The following is a 22700-nucleotide window of genomic DNA, read 5'->3' on the forward strand; positions in this document are numbered from 1 at the left end:
TTACAATTTAAACACACATTTATTATTGAACTCAGGAATAAACAGTGGCCAAATAGTAAATATTTGAATTTGGATGGATATGTAAAGGCAGTATTCGCTAATTTGATGTTTCGAAATCAGTAAAAGACAGTGGTTTTCAACCTGTGAGCCACAGCTATTCTTAATTGGCCACAGAGTTTGGTATAAATCAACATGAATTCGAATATTCAAAAAAATAGTTTTTTTGATGTTCAAAAAATTGTTCATTTATGTCATAGTTCCGACCTAATAGCGTACTCTCTGAAACTGTTTTTGAGAAGAAGGGCTTTGCTATGGCGCTACAGTGATGGGCCACCACCAATTCCGTTCTAGACAAAATGGACCACAAGCAGAAAAAGGTTAGTTTACAAATGATGAACCAAATCGCAACAAAAATTTAATATTGAAACTTGATAGTACAAAATGCTCCAAAATGATGTTAACCCAGCCCTGGTCACTTGGAACATATTCTATGTGTTCATTTTTTATAGGGTCGCTCTATATTATCAAATTTTGTTTTATTATTGAAGATCACATTTTCAAGAATGTAAGTTATTTATATGATAGTAGATGTGAAGATTGTGTAAATATTCAAATGGGAACACCAAATATACCTGCACAGTTATAATAAATCATCATAATTCACTAACAGCAATCATTGGAGTTTATATCAACCCCCTCATTTCTTCTGTAAAGCAGGATAGAATATTTTAAAGGAACAATAATTTTGAAGCATTATCACTGGTTCAAGTTTCAATACCATATACTAAGTAAAAAAACAGTTTGAAATTTTTTTTTTCACAATATCATATATACAGACAGAAAAAATAATTGTAATATATACATAGCACACAGATAGATATAAGATAGCATATCTACTCTTGAAGATAGCCACAAGCAGGCTCAACTATATGGCAAACTATGGCTGTTTACCCATTCAGATCAAGTTTAAAGGCAGAAAATACAGAAATAAATTGAATGCGTAAAAAATAGAAAATAGCTTGGAATAATTATTGATCTCCTATTTGCATAACGCTTCTTCAACTAAAATATCAAAGAATAAAATTTTGAACGTACAGTTGTGCTCTGAGTAATAAAGAATTTTTGTGACTTGACAGAGTTGTTTTGAGAGTGATCAATATTAGGTTAATTAACGTTTTAAATTTTGAATATTAGCTTCATCTAGCTTTCTCCCATGTGACAAAGCTGTTTCTTTGAGTACAAATAGAGTAGTTCATTGAAAACCATTATAGAATTCACCAATTACTTTATAATAACTCACAACTGAAGTTGGTTAATTTTGTTTGGACTTTGGACATAAGTTGATACGTATGAAAATTATTAAAAATTTGAAAATTCAAATACAACAATTTTTGAAATTACTCTGGTGAAATTTGCATATTTTTGGAAAAATAAATATCCATATGGTTCAAATGTAGATAATAACACAAGATGAACCAAGCTTTAGAAAAGCAAATTTCCGTATTGAAATTTGGCTCAAACTAAAACATTTATAAATGGGATAGAAATACTGCATAACTAGTCTAAAGCATTTACAAATTCCATAAAATTTTCACTTTTAGAATATAGAGGACTAATATACACCCGTACATAAGTTTAAAAGTCGGGGGTGTCATATTTCTCACCCTTCAACTTTTTTGAATGTTTCGCCTGCTATCCAGAATTATTCATTTTCATTTTGTATGCATTCAAGAGCTTTTAAACTAAACCACTATTTATCTAAAATAAGTTTAAAATGCATAACTGAGTGAATCGCAAAATGAACAAGCAATACAATAAAAAGCATAAATGGAACTGATTTGAAAACGATATAATCAAGTAATAACATGAGTAGGAATTGAAGAATCACAAGATGGATGGTTTGGATTGAAAAGTTTGGTGATAACATTTTACAAGAATTCCACATTAGTTTAAAGCATATACAAACTCTACTATGTTACTATACAGTGCTGGAACAAATAGGTGATTATATGGGAAACACCATGAATTAACAATTACTATGTTTATACAGCAAACTGGGTGTTTTGTACAGAGATATACTGTCAATACAGCTTGTGAAATTAGTTTTTCTAATATCCACTCAATCATTGCCATTGCTGTCTTCAGATCCATTCTGAATATATGGATTTTCAAAATTGTTTGGATTTTTCACTGGATTCGCTTGGAGCATCTATTAAAAATATTTTGTAAGAGTTAATTCATCGAGCAGTTTACTATCTAGCCAATAATTTGGTTATTTTTGAAAGCCTCTTAGTTTATTTTGTGTTGACAAGTACTTGGATAGGATAGGAATTGAATAGGATTTTTTGGAGTGTTGTGGGCTTGCCTCTGAGCATTTGAAAATGTTTCTACTCCTGATGCTAGGTAGACAAAAATTACGAATCCGCTCCCAACTCGAAGTTGGAGAAGATTTTGACAATGATTCAGACTCCAAACTTCAGAAAATTAAATATTTGACAACTGAAACATGGAATTTAAAAGACTTTCATGACTATCTGTTTATTATGCCTTTTGACCTATTTTTAAATCCACCTCAGAAATTTTGACTTTAACCAATGGCAGTCTCTACAGCTTTGCGAAGAACAACAAAAATATGTCAAATTATGTAAATGTGAAATGAGTTATGAGAGTAAAAACAATTCATCGGCCCAAAGGATTAAAAAGAAATCAAAACATGAAAATAATACCTTGACTATGTATTGAGTTGTTATCTGGCTCTACAGACAAATCTGGACCTTGTTGAAGTTGATTCTCCATCACCAAAGAAGTATTCTTTGCATCTTCACTAATTTCTGAAAGAACACAGGTTGTGAGATGATAAAGTCCAAAAAAATGATTATTTTCTGAGTAGGTCGTGAACAGCACAGAAACCTTCAAACTTCATGAATCTAAAATGATTAACTCAACGTTTCCCAACCTAAGAAGAATTTTGTCAATATTGGGAGGTATTTCACTCGATATTTGCTGTAGTACAATTAATAATATTATTTGTTATTACTACTACAATGCTTATACATGCACATATGAGGGCGCTCCCGCTATGTGCACCAAGATGGCGCAACACCTGAACCCTAACCTGGTACACATACTGTATACCAGGGTATACTAAACTGTTCCGGTACCAAAGCGTGTGGCGATACTTCCGAAGTATGTGAACCAAGATGGCGGACACCGGAACGTAGTATGTGTACCGGGTTAGGGTTAGGCCATAGTTTTATGTACAAATACTACAGGAGTCACTTGGCTAGTCCCCGAACTCGAAATAGAACTAAAATGAAGAAAATTGGGATAAAATTATGAGCTTACCCTAACCTGGTACACATACTACGTTCCCATGTCCGTCATCTTGGTTTACATACTTCAGGTGTACCCCTAATACTAGCTAAGGTTCAAGGTTCATAAAAAGAGTGGAAAAGTGGTTTATTTGGTATTATTAAGAGAGGAATGAAGCGTTACAAAGTAGGTAAAAGGTTGGGAACCACTGGATCAACTGCTCACATGTTCCCATACTAACTTGTTAAAGGTCAGAGGTCATGGTCCTACAGTAATCACGAAGTCATCAAATGATTAGCGCAATATCAGTTATGCAGAACAGCGAAAAAATAATTCGTTAAGCTCTACTACTTGAGTATGATGAATAATCACTGAATGTTTAAATACAACCATATTAATATCATTTGTCCGAGATTTTAATGCAACGAACTGACCAAACCCACAATAATGCTGCAATGAAATGCATAGGCCTTAGAAGTTTAGGTGTTGCCAAACATTAAATTATATTGAAAGAGACAAAGTATTACCTGGGAAGCCATTATCCATAGGAGATGTTGGCGACAATGCTGGTGACATTTGGTTATCCGTTCCTGATCTTGATTGATATTTGGACGGATTGCGTTTCCGTGGATTAATGCTTTTTGAACCTTCACTCTTCACCCGTATTTGCTGAAAAAATGAATAATTTAGTTGACACCAGTATTACTGATATGACAGTATAATGAGAAGCTGGAGATTGTCTGTCTATCCTTTTAAATGTAATTTATTCGTGTTTATTTATTCATTGAAATTTGATCTGTAAACCAGAAAGACAAATATATTTAATATTTAGCCAATGTTTACTATACTAATAAAACTGAAATTCTCAGAATATGACTGTAGTATGATGAAAATAAATAAATATACATTTTGTTGATGTCATAATGTGAAATTTGTAATTTTCACCCACTCTAAAAATATATTGAAAAATCCAGCAAATACTGCTTTGAACTAAACTTCAGTGAAAGTAATAGCAAAATATGTAACACCTACATCGCCGTTCGGGTTCTCCTTGATTGCGCTATCTATTGACCACGTTTTTGTTGCATCGTTACAGGCGTACTTCACTTTCACATTAGAGCAGAATTTTTTTGGTAGCCGACGCAGAAAATCAGCTGCTTTATCCACTTCATCAGTTGTGCTTTTGTCCGTAATTTCAATTTTCTTTTCGCACATTTGGAGAAGTTTATCATCATTAAGTTCATTGCAGATTGAAAACCAGTCCAACGTTATTTGTGGTTGAATGTAAATTTGTTTTAAAATATTTCCAATATTCTCTTTGATGAAATTTTTTATAACGTCACGCTTATAGGCAACTTCCGTTTCATCAATCATTATTTCAGCAGGTTCAAATATTTTCTTTGCCGTTTCCACTGTTTTCTCTCTCAGCAATCCAGCAATCATTATCCATATCTTTACAAATGAGCCAAACTTTAAAGATTTTTTTCTCAGTCTTTTTTTAAAATCATCATATTTGCAGAATAATGCAAAGTACATAGCAATGATATTTAACTTCTGCAAGTTGTCGCAGTTTGTTGAAGATTTTCCACTACCCTCATCAAATTCTGAGAATGAAAGACCACTACTGTTCATAGACGATTCCATGACCGATGTAGCAACTTGTGATTGGCTGTTTGACCTGTCTTTTCTTTTTTTCACTTTCTCTGGATTAATATTAGCAGATTTAATTATTTTTGGTACGTCATTAATTTTCTGCCACAAGTGATTGATTTTGACTTTCTTTTGAACCGGTGGATATCTGTTCAAGTTCTCAAGGAAATGTTGAACGAGTATGGAAGAGAATGAGTTGGGATCTGCCTCGATTTTATTATTTTTTTTCATGTACAAAATACTTTCACAGAATCCTGGAACTGTGCAAAAAAATCGGAGAGCATCAGTAAGAACAATGTCACTTTTTTCTCCCAAAATCTTTTTCTTCATATTCATGATTCCAGTATCATCAAAGCCATCAATATTTAAGGACAGTGTGGGGTTCAAAAACTGTTTCATCGAATCACATGCTGTAGAGAAGAATACTTGAGACTTGGGGAATACTTGTCGATTGGTGACTAGTAAGTTATAAAAAATTTGATTTGGTAGTCCTTCAGTTTCATAAAAAAGATTTTGAGAATTGAATTCAGGTGATAAGTTGAAATTATCAACAATTAATACAATTTGATTAGAGTTTTTCTTCATCCAATGAAAAACAAAATCCATTTCCTCTTCAGACAGATTCGACATGTACTTATGCAGTATTGATTTCACATTAAATTTTGTTTTGAGTGTTTTGACTTCTTCGTAATCCAAAAAATATGCCAGTTTTGCATTGGGTACATGTTGCAAGAAATAGCTACAACATGCAGTTTTGCCTGTGAAATTCTGTCCCATAAGCATTATAGTGCCTCCTTCTTTAGTTTGAGTTGCAAGTAATCCAAGATCTTCTATGACATCACTACTCGAAACTTTAATGAGCTTTGGTGTGACGAACATATATCTGTTTAGACGGGTTACAGCCATTTGTTTGAAGTTTTGTTGCACAAGACGGACAACTGTAAAATAAAATCATGTATATATAAATGATTTGACTGCAACGACTTATGCAGGTACAACACAAAACTAGTCTTTGCTGTATTGCTCTAAAATCAGCTCAACAGTAAAGCCCAGCCCAAATATCGAGAGTTCAGAAATATTATTACATGCACAACTGGTATCAAGAGGCAAGAGACAGTTATATCTTTATAGATAAACATTATCAGGGCAATACTGATTAAGGTATTCTACAAAGGAGCTCATCATTCTGGGGAATCAAACACACCTACTTAAAAATGGTTGAGATAATAGCAAAATAGTCAAACACATATGAAATATGTATACATGATGTTTGTATTGTCAATAAACACCTGATTTTTGTATTTAAATTGCATGCTTGAAGGGGAGATAAATAACAAAACTTTTTCATAATATAAATCCCATTTTAGCTTGTGTTCGGTCATCACTTGTATAAATCAGGTATTTTATCGGCTGTTATGCTGACAATCAAGTCTAGAAGTTATGTGAAACAACATGGTGAAAATTTCAGCGAGCCTTTAGATATAAGAAGTTTGGCAAATGTTACTAAAATAGTGAAAGTAGTAGTACAGTAACAATGAACGAGAACATGATAATGAGATCTTGGAAATAAACATTGTACACTTACACCATTCAAATAGCTTACCTTGTCTAAACTTCAGCCCATCTGATAAATTGCTTTTTCCAGCCTCATTGTAAGACTGCACAGTTACTTCTAAATCGACCTGATCTTCACATTGCAATGTATACTCAGGAATTTTTGAAACATAACTCTTATTGTTGATTATGAAAATATATCCGTCCGCACCTTCGCAGGATTTGCATTATATCTTGACCTCTTGGGTTGAAAGTATTTGTTGTTGAAGATCAGTTGGAACAGCTGGTACTGAAAAAAAATAACGCAAAAGTGTTAAAAATGTTGTTTTTGTCACTATATTTTTATTTCTATGTCTGATGCGGAACGCTACCAGTAATGCTATACAACAGGTGTTCCCAAACAAGAGTACATTTCAACTTTTCAATGAATATATTAGATTGAGTATAAAGGATAACCTTTCCATAACTTCTAATCTACCCTAAAATATTTATTCTCATGATGTTATTCATTTGAAGATCTGATTTTCTAATAATAATGATGTGCGAGAGGATTAGATGACTCCTCGCCGCCGAAGTGCAGTTAGTTCACCTATACACTGGTTGGTTACAACTTTCTCCACCAAAAGGTTCATGTCATTTTCAAACAAATAACTGTCTTACTATTCTCATGGACTGGTAACTGGACAGGAAACCATGGTTTTCTATATAATTAAACAACCATTCCATCACCACCCACATAATTAAATATACCGGTAATAATTTCATTTTGTTATCAGTTTAATAATGTTTAAGGATATGGAGTAGATTGGTGGATTCATTTGTTCTAAAAATATTATCAAATCTAGAGTTGCTAAATAATAATAGGAAAAATCAAAGAAAATTTAAACCAAACAAAACCAATTGACATTATCAGCAGAACTACCTGTTTTTTCATACCTATCGTAAAATTAACTGGCTTAAAATATTGTCCCAGAACCTGCTATATTGACTGGCGTGACTGTCACAGAAAATCGTTTGTTCAAGGTAAGATTTGTCAGAGTAATTTCTGGTACATTTCTGTCATGTTTGATTGACTTAGGGTCATAGGAATTGATAAAAAAACAAACATTTCTTTTCATCTTGTCGTCTGTTATAGTTGGTGAAGTGGAACATGACACTGTGCAGTCTGCGGTAAGGGCAATCAGTAAATTATATTGGCTTCGAAAATCCTGATTCCAAGCTGTAATCAATCTCATTAAAGTTTTTTTTAATGAAATTTGGGTGCTCCCAAAGTATGTGCACCAAGATGGCGCACAACCTGAACATAGTATGTGTACCAGTTTGGAGTTCAGATTGTGCGCCATCCTGGTGCACATACTTCCGGAGCGCCAAAATTTGTATCAAATTACCCGTAACATATTCATTTTCTGCACTTTTCTCACTTTCCCCTGCAGCGTTTAAAGCTGCCACTCTGAACTTGTAAATCGTAGATCTTTTCAATTTGTTGAAATAGAAATAGTCCTCTCTAGTTTCAATCACTTCCTGCATGTCCCCGTTCGCTGCCCAAAAAATTCTGTAATCAACAGGAACTCCAGGATCTATTTCGAATATATAAAAGGTATTGGTATAATTCATTTTGTTATTATAGCGATGTGGTTTTAACGAGCATCTTGAACATGCATGGTATCCCATTGCCAAAAGACGGAAATTAATTACAAAAAATATTAAACGTGAGAATTGCAGAACTTTTCATCATTAAAGAATGATCCAAGCAGGCCTAATGACTTTTCTTTCAAGTGAGATTAAAAGAAACAACCCATTTAGGTATATAGCCACAAACTTACTTGTCTTTTTTATGTTATACAACTTACATGTCTGAATCATTCTGGGAAAATTTGCAAAATCGCTTTTGAGATCACCAACTACTGCTGCCACTTGAATGCTATAATATTGTCCAGGTGTTAGTCCTTCAATCAGTGCAAAATTTTGTCCTCTTTTTGTTTGGATGGGTTCTATCTCACCACCACTGATGGGCTGAACTGATATCAGGTGGTCTACTTGTCTTGTATTTGCATTATCGAACTGAACCATAAGATGGTCATGAGGTGATGGTTCATAATTCATGACCTGAATATTCACAGGCATCTTTGGTCCTGAAAATATTGAAAAAACAAATTTTATTCCGAAAACTATGAAGTACTTGGTTGGCAATGTCAGATGGCCAGTTTGAAGATAAACTGAGCGAGGTGTAATACATGGTTCAAGACAGCAGTTCTCAAACTTTTTGTTCATACAACATCAAATTATCAAGGAAAATAACTGACTTACATGATAAAAAATTGCTGCCTTTAAATAAAATTCAATTTTGTTAATGTGTGGTTTATGCCGTTTAAAGTTTATAAATATGTGGGGCTGCAGTTGTTTTAATATTAAATTTCTATTTAGTTATTAGTTTGACACATCTTTAATATTTTTTCTCTACTGTTACAACAAACCGGTAGTCTTGATCACAATTGAAAAATTTAGTGAGAATTATTTACTAACCAGTTTCAAATTTGATGATATTGGAAGGAATCGAGCATCCTGCCTTATTAATTTGAATTGCATTGACAAAATACATGGAGCCTTTCTTCAATTTTGTCAGAGGATATTGTCTTCTATGTGCTTCAAATTCTCGCTTATCGGTTTCATCCGTCCAGCTATATAACCTATACACTTCTCCGCTGTAAAAAAATGAAAGCAATTTTTTTATTAACGTATCTGGCTAACGCTATCAAATTGAAGTACATGAAATTTTGGATAGTTCCTAAACATAAAAACTATATTTTATTGTTAGTTTCCAATTTTGTCACCAAAATTTCTAAAATAGTTATCTTAATATTACCTTTTCCTGGAAATCAGCCATGTGAAAAGTTATACGAGGTTCTCATTCCTTTTGTTATCTACTTTTGATATTTCTAGAAAACATAACAAATTGTAATCATTCATCTTACTCTTGAGATGGAGTTCCTTCCCATGTCACCCAGGCACATAATGGATCATCTTTATCCAATATTACTTTTTCTTCCAACTTCGGAGCAGAAGGATCTAAAATATAAAACTACTGTGCAATAAAAAATTACATCGTTGTATTAAAACTTACTAATGTCACATTTTTCAGAAATAGAGTTTTTCGATCTGTGGTTATGAACTATACCTTCAAAACTATACCTGTTTTAGTTTTGATTTCAGGTATTGGCTTGTGTCTGTTTTTAGTTTTGGCTGTTAAAACCAAACTATCAGAAAATTGCGATCTCAATAGATCAAAATGTTAAATGAGCTACAGTAATTTAGATTTTAATTATCGTTTAAACAATTTTGAATATCATTTTACTTACGAAGCACACACATTCCTCCGTCGGTCTCTGGTTGTGATTCATCATGTTTTTCATCTTGCTTGTCCATATTTGGATTTAATACTATAAAACTAAATAATTAGATAATGATCTGAAATTTTAATCAAAAATGAAACATTAATTTTCCTTCAGATTATCATAGTAAGCAAGCTGAATAATACAATCTATAAGTGTGTGAAACAAAATATAAATATGGCTCCGTGATTTAGCAAACAATGAACGTTGACAGAGTTAAATATAACCAGTTTTAAAAGGGAATTACGTAATATATATCAGCTTGGCACTGCTTTAGTATATACCAAGCCAACATAAATAATTGAGTTCAATGCGTCAACAAAAAATTACTTTACAGAACAATTTATATTTGAAATTATAGGTATTAATCCCTTATTAATGTGTCAGTTAGGCATAAACATAGATTACAGAAATCTTCAGAAACAGCAGTAAAATGATGATTTGAAAATTGATGAGGCATATATTGACAATGCAACAAATATCAAAATTAAATAATGATAGAAGTTAAACAAATATAAGCACTATTTTAAAAAAATTCACCTGACAACAGCAAGATATATACACAGAGTTGAAAGAACCACATGAATGTAATTATTCTATTAAATGAATATGCGATATGAATAAGGGGCAGTGTTCCCTCTAAGGTGTGCGCGTGTGCGCGCGCACACAGCTTTCAGAGGCTGCGCACACGCATAGATTTACTGCGCACAGACGTATTTCGATGTAATGTAAAAATGTGCTCGGTTGGCAGGTTGAGAAAGTTTGTTGTTGGCCCACCCATTACCCGGTTAGAACGACAAAATTTTTTCATTGGTTTTTGCACAAATATTAGTCATTTCCAAAAAAGTGCGCACACACCGAAATTTCTGCGCACACATACTACAAAAAATTAGAGGGAACATTGATAAGGGGTCTTATCAACTTTCCGGGATAAATTGATTGAGTTTCAATACAAGCCGAGTATCTCTAAAAAAATGAATAATTGCAAAATTTTCCCAAAACCTAGTTGTAATTTAATAATATATTTCAAGATTGATTAAAACATGATCCAGGATACTTTTGATTTTTTCAGGAGGCTCCAAGAAATCGTTTGATAATTATGGTATGAACTGGCTCATTTTTTCATCACAAAAAATAGTTTGGACTTTAGTATCATAGATTTGTCCTGGTTTGAGATCATTAAAAATATGAAAATGTTTATCAGTTATTTCTGATCTGTCATCATTGATCAATGGACTTCTGCATGATGCTTCTACTCTGTACTTTTTTAATAGGTGGAAATCATCATCAAATGTTACAATAAGACTTGTTGTTTTGTTCTTTTCATTTGGTCGAACCCGAAAGTTACGTGGTGGCAAAGGATCTGAATCAAAAAAAATATTGATGAGAGACTATTAAAACAAACAATATGACATGAACACTCGATGATTCTGAGTGGATTATGATCTGTTATGAGAAGAATTGTCCAGAAAATACAGAAAAGAACGGATTATACTTGTTATAAATGTTTCCCAATCAGTCATTTCTCCACGCCCAGAACTATTTATTGCCATGAGACGTAAACTGTAAAATTCAGCCGGTTTCAGATAACGTTTCTCGAATTTTGGATTTTTAGTATATTCTTCTATTATGTTTTCATCTCCCACTCTCCATTGTATTTTGTATTTGTCAGGTGGAATATCGAGTGGATCCCATTCAAATAAAATTGAATTGCCGTCTTGCTTCGATCTAAGATTTTGAATCTCACCAGGAACTGAAACAGAATTTAACATATTTTTTGTGTAAAAATAATTACCGTACTTCTAAGATCTCAATGTATATTTCCAACCTTATATTCAAATATCATGAGTCATGACTACCAATTCATACAGAGTGAAGTGTTATAAATTTGGTAGATAAGTGTGACAATAAAGGAAGGATTTATTTCACAAAAATAATTCAAAACCATTAATAATTTTACCCTCATAATGGTATTCATTGATTAGCAAAAACCATTCTGTCAACCAGAATTACAACATATAACTAGAGAATAAATTGGTGCTAATGTAGTATGTGAACCAAGATGGCGGACACCTAAACGTAGTATGTGTACCAGATTAGGGTTAGGTCATAATTTCAGGTACAAATACTGCGGGAGTCATCTGTCAAGTCCCCGAATTCATAATAGAACTGAAGGAATTAAAATTGAAACAAAATTATGGCCTAACCCTAACCTGGTACACATACTACGTTTTGGTGTTCGCCATCTTGGTTCACATACTTCGGGAGAACCAAAAAATTACATATAAAAATTTTCTTTGCCAAGCTGTGTATTGTGAAGTAAAGAATGCTTAATTGTTCCACCATATAATGGCTCTAGAGCAGTGCTCGTCAACCTTTTTTGTAATGGTACACCCTTTCAACCAATTCTCAAAATCTGGTACACCCCGCCCGTCCTACATTTTTGATACGTAAAATACTCAATATTTAGAAGTTATATATGTTTACGTTGACGCAATAGTTTAATATTTAGTTAATGTGACCTTTGCTCTTGGATTCCATCGGCCATTTGTCATTTTTTTTGGATTTCATTCCAATGAGTGAAGACAACCCTTGCTCGGAAAGGTATGTCGTATAAAGACTATAGGCATTCGTACGAGAATGGTGACAGCCTTTTGTGGAATATTGCGATACTCGGGAACTTCTGATAGTGCTGCCTAAAATTAGTTGCAGTTTTTATATGTTTTGAACTCTGCCTTTTGTACAAGATTTGATTGTAATTCCCCAGATATGTGTCCAAGAGCAACCTTTTCACTTGTGAATGACTGAACGACCCATATCAGGAACCAAAATTCTAATATTCAACAACCGTAATCAGGGTTGTCCAAAACGAATCGAATATTCGAAATTATTCGAATATCAAAGTTTTTGAATACCTTTTCGGCTCATTTCCGAATAATTACGAATAGTAGTCACTTTTCGCCGTGAACACGGTGTTTCGTTTTACCGGAATCTTCAAACGACTTTTTACGCTTTCTCACGTATTGTAATGACGATGAAATTTAGTCGGCATTTTGATTGTTTATATTCAGCGCGAATGTACGTCGCATAGTGTTGCGACACATTTGCACGTTTGCATTGGTGGACATTGCCGACATTCGTCTTTTAATTCACAAAATCATTTCTATTAGTCGAAAAATCGACAATTCCCGTATTTCCCGGCTAATAAGTCGCTTTTCTAGACCCAATTTTGGCTTGATTTTTTTTTTTTGGGGGGGGGGGCGCCTTATAGAGAAAGCATGTTTATTTTATTTCTATGTGGCCTGCTTATTTTTCGCATTAGTCTTCTCAAGCATAATTTGTGTTAACCTTATATTTGGTTCTTATGGGTCTGCCAATCATGATATTTAATCGTGGGCCGGTTATCGTTACTTAAAAGAGAAAACACGGCCACCGCCACCGAGATAAAGTAAGTGATTTATGACCCTTTGGTTTTGCCGATTCAGCAGAAAACGACAGGGACATGAAACACAGCTGTGAAATAACCCGTGGACGTACCGTGTGGTACTTATCACATTTCAAAATTATTTCAACATTCGGGGTGATAGCTTGTCCAAAATGATTGCCGCTTTATAATTTAAATTTACCGCTTCGTTGTTGAGAATAGTTAATTCCGTGAGTATGGTTCTACCAAACAAACATGATCTGGTTCTGTTCTGACCCTATAAAATTATAGATTGTTCAAAATGATTGTGATATTTAATTTAAAATTACCTCTTTATTGTTAAAAATAGTTAATTCTGTGAGTATGATTCTACTAAACAAACGTGATCTGGTTCTAAACATTATTATTAGCGCATATTAGCATAACTGAACAACAGGGAACAATTTTTTTACCCGTCTTCTTGGAGGCCTATATGGAAAACCCCCTTTTTTTGAGTGCTAAAAATATACATCGTCCTATTTGCCATGTAGACTTATTAGCCGGGAAATACGGTATCTATAGCCGTAATTGTTACGATATCCAATAAATTGTCACAAGTTGGGAAACAAGTTGATTTATTAGAAAAATACTCTCACCCGCTTTCTGGCAAATAATTTTGATAATGATGGTCAAAAGTATCGATAATGAAAGTATTAATACCAAATACCACGGGTATTCGTGGGCATGAAATGTGTGGTAAACTGCCCAATTATAATTAATTTCGGATTCGTATTTACAAAATATTAAAACTATTATAACTCAAAAATACAACGGCGATTTGTGGACTTAAAATGTGTGGTAAAGTTCCCGAATATAATTACTTTTTGATTCGTATTTTTGTACTCACGAAAAAATTGTCACAAGTCTGAAAAAGAACTCATACTTTATCCCGCTTTTTGACAAATAATTTGGATAATGGTTGGTATTTAAAAGTATGGGCGTTTTACTAGGATGATTTTATGTTGCGCACGCATTCAAATCCATCACCGATACCACTATTTAAAATGCCTTGTCGTATTATTTTAATTCTGTTAATTAACACAACTCATGTTATATAAAATATATATCGCAATAATCTGCAAACATGAAATGCCTGGTAATATAGCCAGGTTGTAGATAGAAGTTATTCCATTGTTTATTGTATGAAAATTCCTTCATACACTTAGATTCTATTACTGGATTTTATTTTCGAAGTATTCGAAATTTCATATTCGAAAATAATAATTTCGAATGTATTCGAAATAGTGAACTATTCGGTATTGGCCATCCCTGGTCTATACAAATATGTGCCTTGAAAAAGTCAATAAAATCAGGTATTTTGTGAATGTTCTGAATCTGTACTTTGCGAATTTGAACGGGTCCGGAGAAATAAACTTATTTTCTGGTTGTTTATGATGATGCAATAGGGCAGCCTTCACCCAGCATTTAATTAATTATATAAGAAATTGTTTGTTCCATCATCTATCAAATCAAATATTGGAAATTAATTATATTTATATAGCAAGTTTATGACTTGCCTCGAGATTGATAGATGAAAAATTGCTCGCCGTAATAATAGCAAATAAATTTTTGGGTCATGTATCGCTCGCTACCTCTTACCAGACCTAATTTGGATTCTATTTTGCACGCTTTATTGCAAAAACCATGACTACTACTGCATAGTAGGCTGGAGCAATAGTTCCCAACAGTGTTCACTATAAGCGCACTTTTTTGCACTTTCGCAACTTTTCTTAGGGACTGCGAAATAGCACTTTTTTCCGATTTTGAAGGGCAAAAATTCAAAGTTGACAGTTATTTTCGTACGTATGAAGTTGACAAGTAAGTTGCCTACTAGTACTTTTGTAACCCAATTTTGAATTACATAATGATATTTGCTGGAATTCTAACCTATGTGATGCATACATATGAGATAAAGCTTGGCAAGGGTTTAAACAAACTCGGTTAACAGAAAGGCACCTCTTTAATTCGCAATATTAACCAAAGAAGCGCTTTTTCGAGTATCTATGCTGTTTGAAAAGAATTTAAGCAGAAACTAGGGCACCTAACTTGCTAAAATCGGCAAAAGCACTTTCGCACTTTTTTTTTCAGCTGCGAAGCACTTTTGCACTCATAATTTCCTTTTTACCTTGGCGGACCAGTGACTTCAAATAAAATTAGCTCGCGGACCGGAAACAAAATATTGAACTAACACAAATCATGAAAATAAAAAAGAATGAATGTGAACGGGTCTTATTTATACCGTAATATATTTTGCTTGTGTTTTTGACTGCACAAAACATTTTGACATTACAAAATAGGAAGAGCGATTTATTATATACAGTCTTTGGCACACATGGGAAAATGTGCAACTGAATATTTTCTTTGTGAATAAAAAACATCCTCAATATGTACTTGGTGATAAGTCCATTTCTGAAAGTAATTTAATATGAAATCGCTTCGCAAAGCTATGCAGGTTCGGTTCGGTGGAGTGAACTCGCTGACAACAAAGCAAATTTTTTCGCGGACCGGCAAGAAAAACAACGGTTGGGATACACTGAGCTAGTGCAGTATTGCGTTGATCGCTTTTCAGCGTTCTCAAAATTCAATTTTTGAAATAGTTAACCTGAAAACGGTAATAAAAAGTGAGAAAATTGGAAATTTCTTAATGATCAGCGCGATTTTTTCTTCTGTCATGGACACGAAATATCCGATTCGAACTTTCGGTGAGCTTCACATTGCTAGGGTGGAAGAATGACCCAAGTGAGAAATTTCATCCAGATCGGCACCGCCCGGGGGCACGCTACAGCTGGACAAACGGACAGAACGACAGAGAATAGGGTCTCTTAGAGCAGAGATCCAATTATTACCTCCTATATTTCGCACATTCATATTACCGGTATATGGTTCCACCACTCAAGGGTGCTGTACCTACGCCTAAATTTTTATTTTATCATTATGTATATATGTATTTGGTGTATTGTGTTGTCCCTATTTATACATATTGTCTTGTCTTATAAACTCCCTTGTATAAACAGTTCTGTGTACTCCTCCCTTACCACTTTCGCCACACCAACCCATTGCCCCACCTTACACAATTGTCTGTATAAGGGACCATATCATATGCATTTCATCTAACATTTTTTGTTCTGTACTTGTCAAAATGCGTGCATGTCGCACATTTGTGTTTTAGGCCAGTACGGTCTTGTGCATGCGTCCCGTCTCCAATATTAATATTGTCAATTTTTTATATTGCTTACTACTACGAGACTAATAAACATACATACATACATTACAAGTGTGTCAAACGAAGCACTAATAGATATGATTATACACTTACTTGATGGTATAGGCGCCACTTCATAGACCGGACAAGGAAAATCATCTGAGGCAAGTTTGGCATCAGTGGATCCCTTCATTCTTTGAGCTCTTGTAGTTTCATCTGAAGTAAATTATAAATATAAACTCAAATAGTTTTTTGAATTACTGAAAATATTATAAACTCATTCTGATCAAATGGAGGCAAATTTAAACAAAAACATTTCTAAGATAGAGTTAAGACATAGAATGTTCAGAAAAATGACCAAACTCTGGCCTGTTTTTATTTGGAAATGTTTGAACCGGTGTAAACAAATTTAAATCTAGATAATTGGGAAAGTGTCAGACGCTATGTACGTGAAACTGTCAAAAAAGTTGGGGGCTTTGAAACTTGTTAGGAGGTCCAAAGCATGAATTTTGCTGAGCGTTGAAAATGCAGTCGCCACTTCACCTCTGATTACCCTGTGTGGGTTCAAATACAGCGGTGGACAATTATATGCAAGAGTATGGCTGGACTTAGCACAGGCTCCGTAGGGTGGTTCATGTAACCGGTGGTCGGTTACGATTTCCTCCATTTCCAAGTCCATGTATGCAGGCCAGGATAAGATTTACATATTCATCCAGAGGGAGAGGAAAGCCATAAGACGGTTTAGTCATATGGCAAACCACTTCCTCTCGTCCGATTACCAGTCCAGGTCGGGTATGGGTAGGCTTACCATAAGTCCCGCTTTAGGCGGGACAGTCCCGCTTTTCAGCGTTTTGTCCCGCCGTCCCGATGAGTCAGCCAAAAGTCCCGCTTTTCCAGCATAATACACAAACATGTTCTCGTTACTGTTGTTTCTGTGTAGCGCAGCGCTGCTAGCCTCCTAACTGAAGGTGAATGCGTTCGTTTCGCGCTGATTCCCATTGATGGCAGACGTATCGCATGTAAAACCAATACTAATTAGTCTAAATTCGAATTATTTGTACCAGTATCGTTAACGTCAATTCCTTCCTATTTTTCGAACTGAACCCGATATTTGGACAGAGAATATGCGCGTGAAATTTCGATAACAATATGGTCAATAAAGACAGCCGAGACAGCTTTAAATGTAGGAATGTATGCCTATGTAGTAAAATCGGAAAAAGTGAAGCTATAAAATCACAGCTAAGGGGTCGTTGTCTTTCGAGGCGTCCCGATTTGAAGTCACAAAAATATGGTAACCCTAGGTATGGGATTAGTTAGCCAGTTGTTTTTTTTGGGAAGCATGGACTTGATGAAACAAATAACTGGCTAACTAACCCCATAACCGGCATGGACTGGTAATCAGACGAGAGACCATGGTTGCCATATGATCGAGTTGTTTTATCGACTTTCCTCTACCCCTGTCCTGTCATTTACATAATAGTCATAGTGGGCGTATACAGGATAAAGAAATATAAGTGTCTTTTCAAAAAGCTCATAAGAACATCCATGACTGATTAAACTGAGTTTCAAAAGCAGTCTCCTACACAACAAAAGTTCAAATCATTTATATTCATGACTTCTGAATGAATGCTTGTAATTTGGCTTTATATTTATTCATGATAAAAATACTTGACATGATTCATGATTCATACCTGAAGTCGACGGCATTTCTTCTTGCATAGTCCTGGGAGAAGCTTCATCAGCTTGTACTTGAAGTTGTGGTGCAGCTGGAGGGTGCAGAGCTAAAATGATTAGGGTAAGTTCAGTAAGCCTATATTGAAACTAAAGTTGAAAATATTCTGCTTCTGGTCCAGAGTCGAAGTCGAATGCTTAATTTGAATAGAAGATCAGTTTTCATGGCCATAGTTTTTGTCTAAACGGCTAAAACAAAAAATAAATGCGGTTTACCAGTGAGGGGCATGAGATTGGTCCAATTTAAAGGTTTTTTATCAATTTTGTGAAGTTGGTAAAATTTGATGGTTGATAAGTGTACGTACACAATTTCGATTTTGTATTTTAAATAATAATTCAAGAATACAAGACTATATAATTATCACCACAGATGGGTGTTTGGTGTCAAATAAAATGGAACTGAACTTTAAACAAACAAACGCTCATAGTACGACTGTAAATTCAAAATTGTTAACTGTTTGTCATGTGTAACCACATGGTATTAGATTACTGGGACTTTTTTATGACTTGACTTGGGGGGACCCTACGATGAAAAGTAAATGCTAATGATCAGGCGCGCAGCCAGGATTTTCAAAAGGGGGGGGGTTCAAAATCGGTAATTTCCAGTGCCGTCTGTAACAATCACCACAATCACACGCTCGTTACTAAAGCCGCCTTTTCAGCTTCTGTCGCGTAAAATATTCAATTCATGACAACTATGAGATTCTAAAACGTCCTTATATATTGATTTAATTGTGTCCAACGTAAGTCGCGGTTGCGACTTCTTACGTCAAAATAAAAACTTACTGCAGTAAAATATCACAGCGATCTGTGGACATAAAAATATGAGAGAAGCTGCCTGATGTATTTAATTTTGATACGTACTTTTGAATCTTGCGACCTCGTTATCGCCGTTAGTAAAATCTTGATATCTGGTATAAAATCACGTTTGGTACAATTTTACTTCATACAATGAAAATAGATATAAAATATACCAGTAAATCAAAAATACATACACCGCTTCGAAATCCATGCCGAACAGTCGCCGCGATTACGCCACTTAAAAGAGCCGACTTTTTCAACGAAAAATGATTTTTCTCTTGTGCAAAGTAATCAATCCATGACCGATAAGGGCATATTTAAAAGGTCCTGCTTTAATAATTTAATTGTGTTCACTGTTCAATTTAACCTGCGGTTTCGTCGACGAAACAAAAGCCTCTGCAAAACACCACGGAATTCCGCGGACAAAAAATGTGTGGTACTGCTCGATTATATATTGTTTTGATCCGTATTTTTTTTTCTATTTTGCGAATTCCACAAATTTGAGATGTACTTGTAACACTGACTCCGTTTAAATTGCAATGCTGTCACTCCAATTATTTTTAAAGATAAAACCTTTCGGAAAATCTGCTGTAAATTCTCATGGAGTAAAATTTATTTCAGTACAATAAACAATGATCGATATTTTTCTGATTCATTTCTTATATATCATCACAAACCGGGAAAAAAAATCACGTTTTGTTTAATGATAATACGAAAATTCTAGAAAACAATATAAAAGTAATGAACAAAAAGGCAAACCCCGCCCACAATTAACGGTGTTTCGATTTTAGTGACGGTATGTTCCTAAACGGCGAGCAAACATAATGTGTGCAATAGGCACACAAAATTTTGCGATTTTCTATGCCTAGAAAAGCGTTTTTAGACTGTCATGGGACTCAACAAAACTTATATTGTTTGCGGTTTTATTTTCAGTATTTTATATTGCCGATTTTCAATCAAAAAATTTAGATGGCGGATTTACTCCTTCTTTTTTCTTTAGAACCTCGCCGCCGATGAACCTATAATAACTCTCACCGAATTCACAAATCCGTGCAAGTACAAATTTAAAATAATTATCATCTTTATCGTGGCACAAATTTGTGATTTAGACTTAGAGAGAATAAACACCAACGTATAGGCGTTTTTGGCCTAAATAACACCCTGATGAAAACAATCGGCGATTTTAGCAGAAGGCAATTGCACGCTTTTTCAGTTTTCACAATTCCGTGCGAGTACAAAAATTAATTAACTATCATTGTTACAGTGGCACAAATTTGTGATTTAGAGAGAATAAACACCAACGTAAAGCCGTTTACGGCCTAAATAACAGGCTGATGAAAACGATGGGCGATTTTAGCAGAAGGCAATTGCACGTCTATCAGTTGACACAATTCCGTGCAAGTACAAAATTAAAATAATTATCATGTTTATCGTGGCACAAATTTGTGATTTAGAAAGAATAAACACCAACGTAAAGCCGTTTACGGCCTAAATAACACGCTGATGAAAACGATCGACGATTTTAGCAGAAGGCAATTGCACGCTTATCAGTTTCCACAATTCCGTGCAAGTACAAAATTAAAATAATTATCATGTTTATCGTGTCACAAATTTGTGATTTTAGCAGAAGGCAATTGCACGCGTTAATGGCGACTTCTTTAGTTTTCAAGTAATCAGCCATAAGACTTGACAATTGGAAAGTTGTTGGGATTTCCTATAATGCTAATTGGCATAATTACCGTAATGATTATCATATGTTTCATCCATTTCAATATTTTTTGCAGGTACAAGAGAATATTTTTCCAAATGTTACCAGTTTATGATGTAATAAAGTTGGAAATACTACACTAAAATATAGATTACCACTTAGAAGCCGACCTGAACATGTTCCTATTGAGGCATCCAAATACCTCAGTCAAGCTTCATGCACAAGCACAACTAAGGTGTCATTTCTTTGAACCCGAGGTTTTGTCAGGTAACTATGTGAAAACCTCACATGTTTCCAAAACAAGGGGTGTTTTGAAAGTTTACATTCAAATTTTACTCTAAACTTTGAGAAAAAAATACTTTCAGGATAAATAATTTATTCAAAATAAAACAGTTATTTATGGATTAAAAAGAAAACCATTGCTTGTTAGAAAATAACAACAGTTTTAAAAAACATACCATCATTGTCATAGTGCACATGGAGGTTCTGAACATTTTCTGCATGAATGAACTCTGCATGAGCTTGCTGAATGTCACCCACTTGGACTATGTCTGCCTGGGCATGAAGCCGATTCACATTGGCTGCATGCAGTTCATTGATTTGTGCATCTGAAAAAAAGGTTCAAAATCGTTCATGAATGAACTACATATGATATATTGCTTTCAATAAAACAAGGGTTTTCAATTTCTTCTAAAAATGAAAACAAAGGATTTATGATTCAAACTAAAATTGACAAACTAATATTCGGAAAGGTTCAGACATAGACATTGAGAAATACTGACACTAGTCAACTAGTAATTTATTAAACACCTGACTTGATATGAAATGTAAACATCACTTCAGGTTTTCAATTACAATCTTGTTCTAAAAATGCAATATTATCTAATAAAATTCTACTGAGCCTCACCTTGAATGTTCACAACGTTAGCTCCCTCTTGTGGTTGGTCTTGATCAGCCATTTTTCAAGAAAAGCAGTCCAAATTTAGTCATAACATGGAGGATATGCTATTGATAACCATTCAAAGTATTATAATGTTACAAAATCTGTTGAATAATTTGAGATGAATAAATTTTCAAAAACAAAAAAGGTTTAGGTAGGTCTTAGTCAAAAATCAAAAAGTCATATTCAACCATAACAAGCCTTACACCCACATGCTAATAAATGAACAACAATGCCAAGCTACATAACAGTTCAAAGCTGACAAGTCCACTCTGGGTACGGTTGAAAAGCTTCAAATATTAACAACATTTCTTGCTTTTATTGCCATGTCCTACCATCCCAAGGTCTTGCATGTAGTCAATTTAAAGTTTGAGACTTCTTCCACAAACCACAAATGGGCAATGTAGAATCATTTACTATTCAAGAATACTTGAATCAAATCTAGAATACCGAATCCTATGCTATTTGTTACAAAACACAAAGAGGCATTATGGACAAAATAAAGGAATTTTACCAATATTCTCTTCACCTTGGATATTTTAAAATTTATGTGATTCCTGATCCCTTTTGATTTGTATTTTCGTAATCACGAAAAAATAGATTATATATAGTCCAGTGGTTCCCAAACTTTTTAGAGTTGGGACCCACTATCTATTACCACAGCTTATGGCTACCCACTTAACTTTAATTGAATTTTGTTTTTTTTAATGATATAACACAGAACACAGCAATGACTAATCATCGCAAAACTACCTTCTTTCCTCGAAAAAAAGGCCTGGCCTGAAAATAAGATAATAATTTGAATTTTGAAAATGATTATAATTAAACCCTACCCTTAGAATAAATTTAAAATATGTGCGAGAGAAAAGGTTTATTGACCTGAGGTAAGGTGAAGATGACACCACTATACAAGATTGTATGATGTCACAATCACAATTATGATATTTGTC

The 22700-nt window shown here is 34.2% G+C and overlaps 3 protein-coding genes across 3 annotated transcripts in view; all 3 read right to left on the reverse strand.

Annotated features, from left to right (window-relative positions):
- LOC144428112 (uncharacterized) lies at positions 1-6701 on the reverse strand. The gene is made up of 5 exons (XM_078116825.1): positions 6566-6701; positions 4345-5900; positions 3840-3981; positions 2727-2831; positions 1-2209 (listed from the first exon to the last, which is right to left on the reverse strand). Exons 2-5 carry the CDS (start codon positions 5866-5868, stop codon positions 2169-2171), a joined length of 1812 nt encoding a protein of 603 aa, XP_077972951.1. The 5' UTR covers positions 5869-5900; positions 6566-6701; the 3' UTR covers positions 1-2168.
- Positions 6669-9987, reverse strand: LOC144428113 (uncharacterized). Its single transcript, XM_078116827.1, has 6 exons — positions 9873-9987; positions 9489-9582; positions 9040-9218; positions 8367-8648; positions 7905-8093; positions 6669-6805 (listed from the first exon to the last, which is right to left on the reverse strand). The coding sequence occupies exons 1-6, from the start codon at positions 9937-9939 to the stop codon at positions 6744-6746; spliced, it is 873 nt and encodes a 290-aa protein (XP_077972953.1). The 5' UTR covers positions 9940-9987; the 3' UTR covers positions 6669-6743.
- The window catches only part of LOC120340104 (uncharacterized), a 24815-nt gene continuing 12095 nt past the window's right edge, over positions 9981-22700 (reverse strand). The window contains exons 2-7 of the mRNA XM_078116826.1: positions 21718-21854; positions 21269-21418; positions 18262-18351; positions 16685-16786; positions 11401-11658; positions 9981-11268 (exon numbers count right to left, since the gene is read on the reverse strand). Coding sequence (XP_077972952.1) covers positions 11003-11268; positions 11401-11658; positions 16685-16786; positions 18262-18351; positions 21269-21418; positions 21718-21769 — 918 coding nt within the window. The 5' untranslated portion in view covers positions 21770-21854 and the 3' untranslated portion in view covers positions 9981-11002. The remainder of the gene's footprint in view (positions 11269-11400; positions 11659-16684; positions 16787-18261; positions 18352-21268; positions 21419-21717; positions 21855-22700) is intronic.

This window comes from Styela clava, chromosome 10 (assembly GCF_964204865.1).
Source record: "Styela clava chromosome 10, kaStyClav1.hap1.2, whole genome shotgun sequence".
In the NCBI taxonomy this organism is placed as follows: Eukaryota; Metazoa; Chordata; class Ascidiacea; order Stolidobranchia; family Styelidae; genus Styela; species Styela clava.

Bases quoted from the DNA above. Each gene is read 5' to 3' on its own strand.
- LOC144428113 (XM_078116827.1), bottom strand. From the start codon at position 9,939: ATGGACAAGCAAGATGAAAAACATGATGAATCACAACCAGAGACCGAC. The intron at 9,583-9,872 runs GTAAGTAAAATG...TTTATATTTTAG, and splicing joins CGGAGGAATGTGTGTGCTTC to ATCCTTCTGCTCCGAAGTTG. The intron at 6,806-7,904 runs GTAATTTGATAC...ATTTTTTTTCAG, and splicing joins AGAAAATGAATATGTTACGG to TACCAGCTGTTCCAACTGAT.
- LOC144428112 (XM_078116825.1), bottom strand. From the start codon at position 5,868: ATGGCTGTAACCCGTCTAAACAGATATATGTTCGTCACACCAAAGCTC. The intron at 3,982-4,344 runs GTAGGTGTTACA...TCATTTTTTCAG, and splicing joins AGGAGAACCCGAACGGCGAT to CAAATACGGGTGAAGAGTGA. The intron at 2,210-2,726 runs GTATTATTTTCA...TATTTTTAATAG, and splicing joins CAACTCAATACATAGTCAAG to ATGCTCCAAGCGAATCCAGT.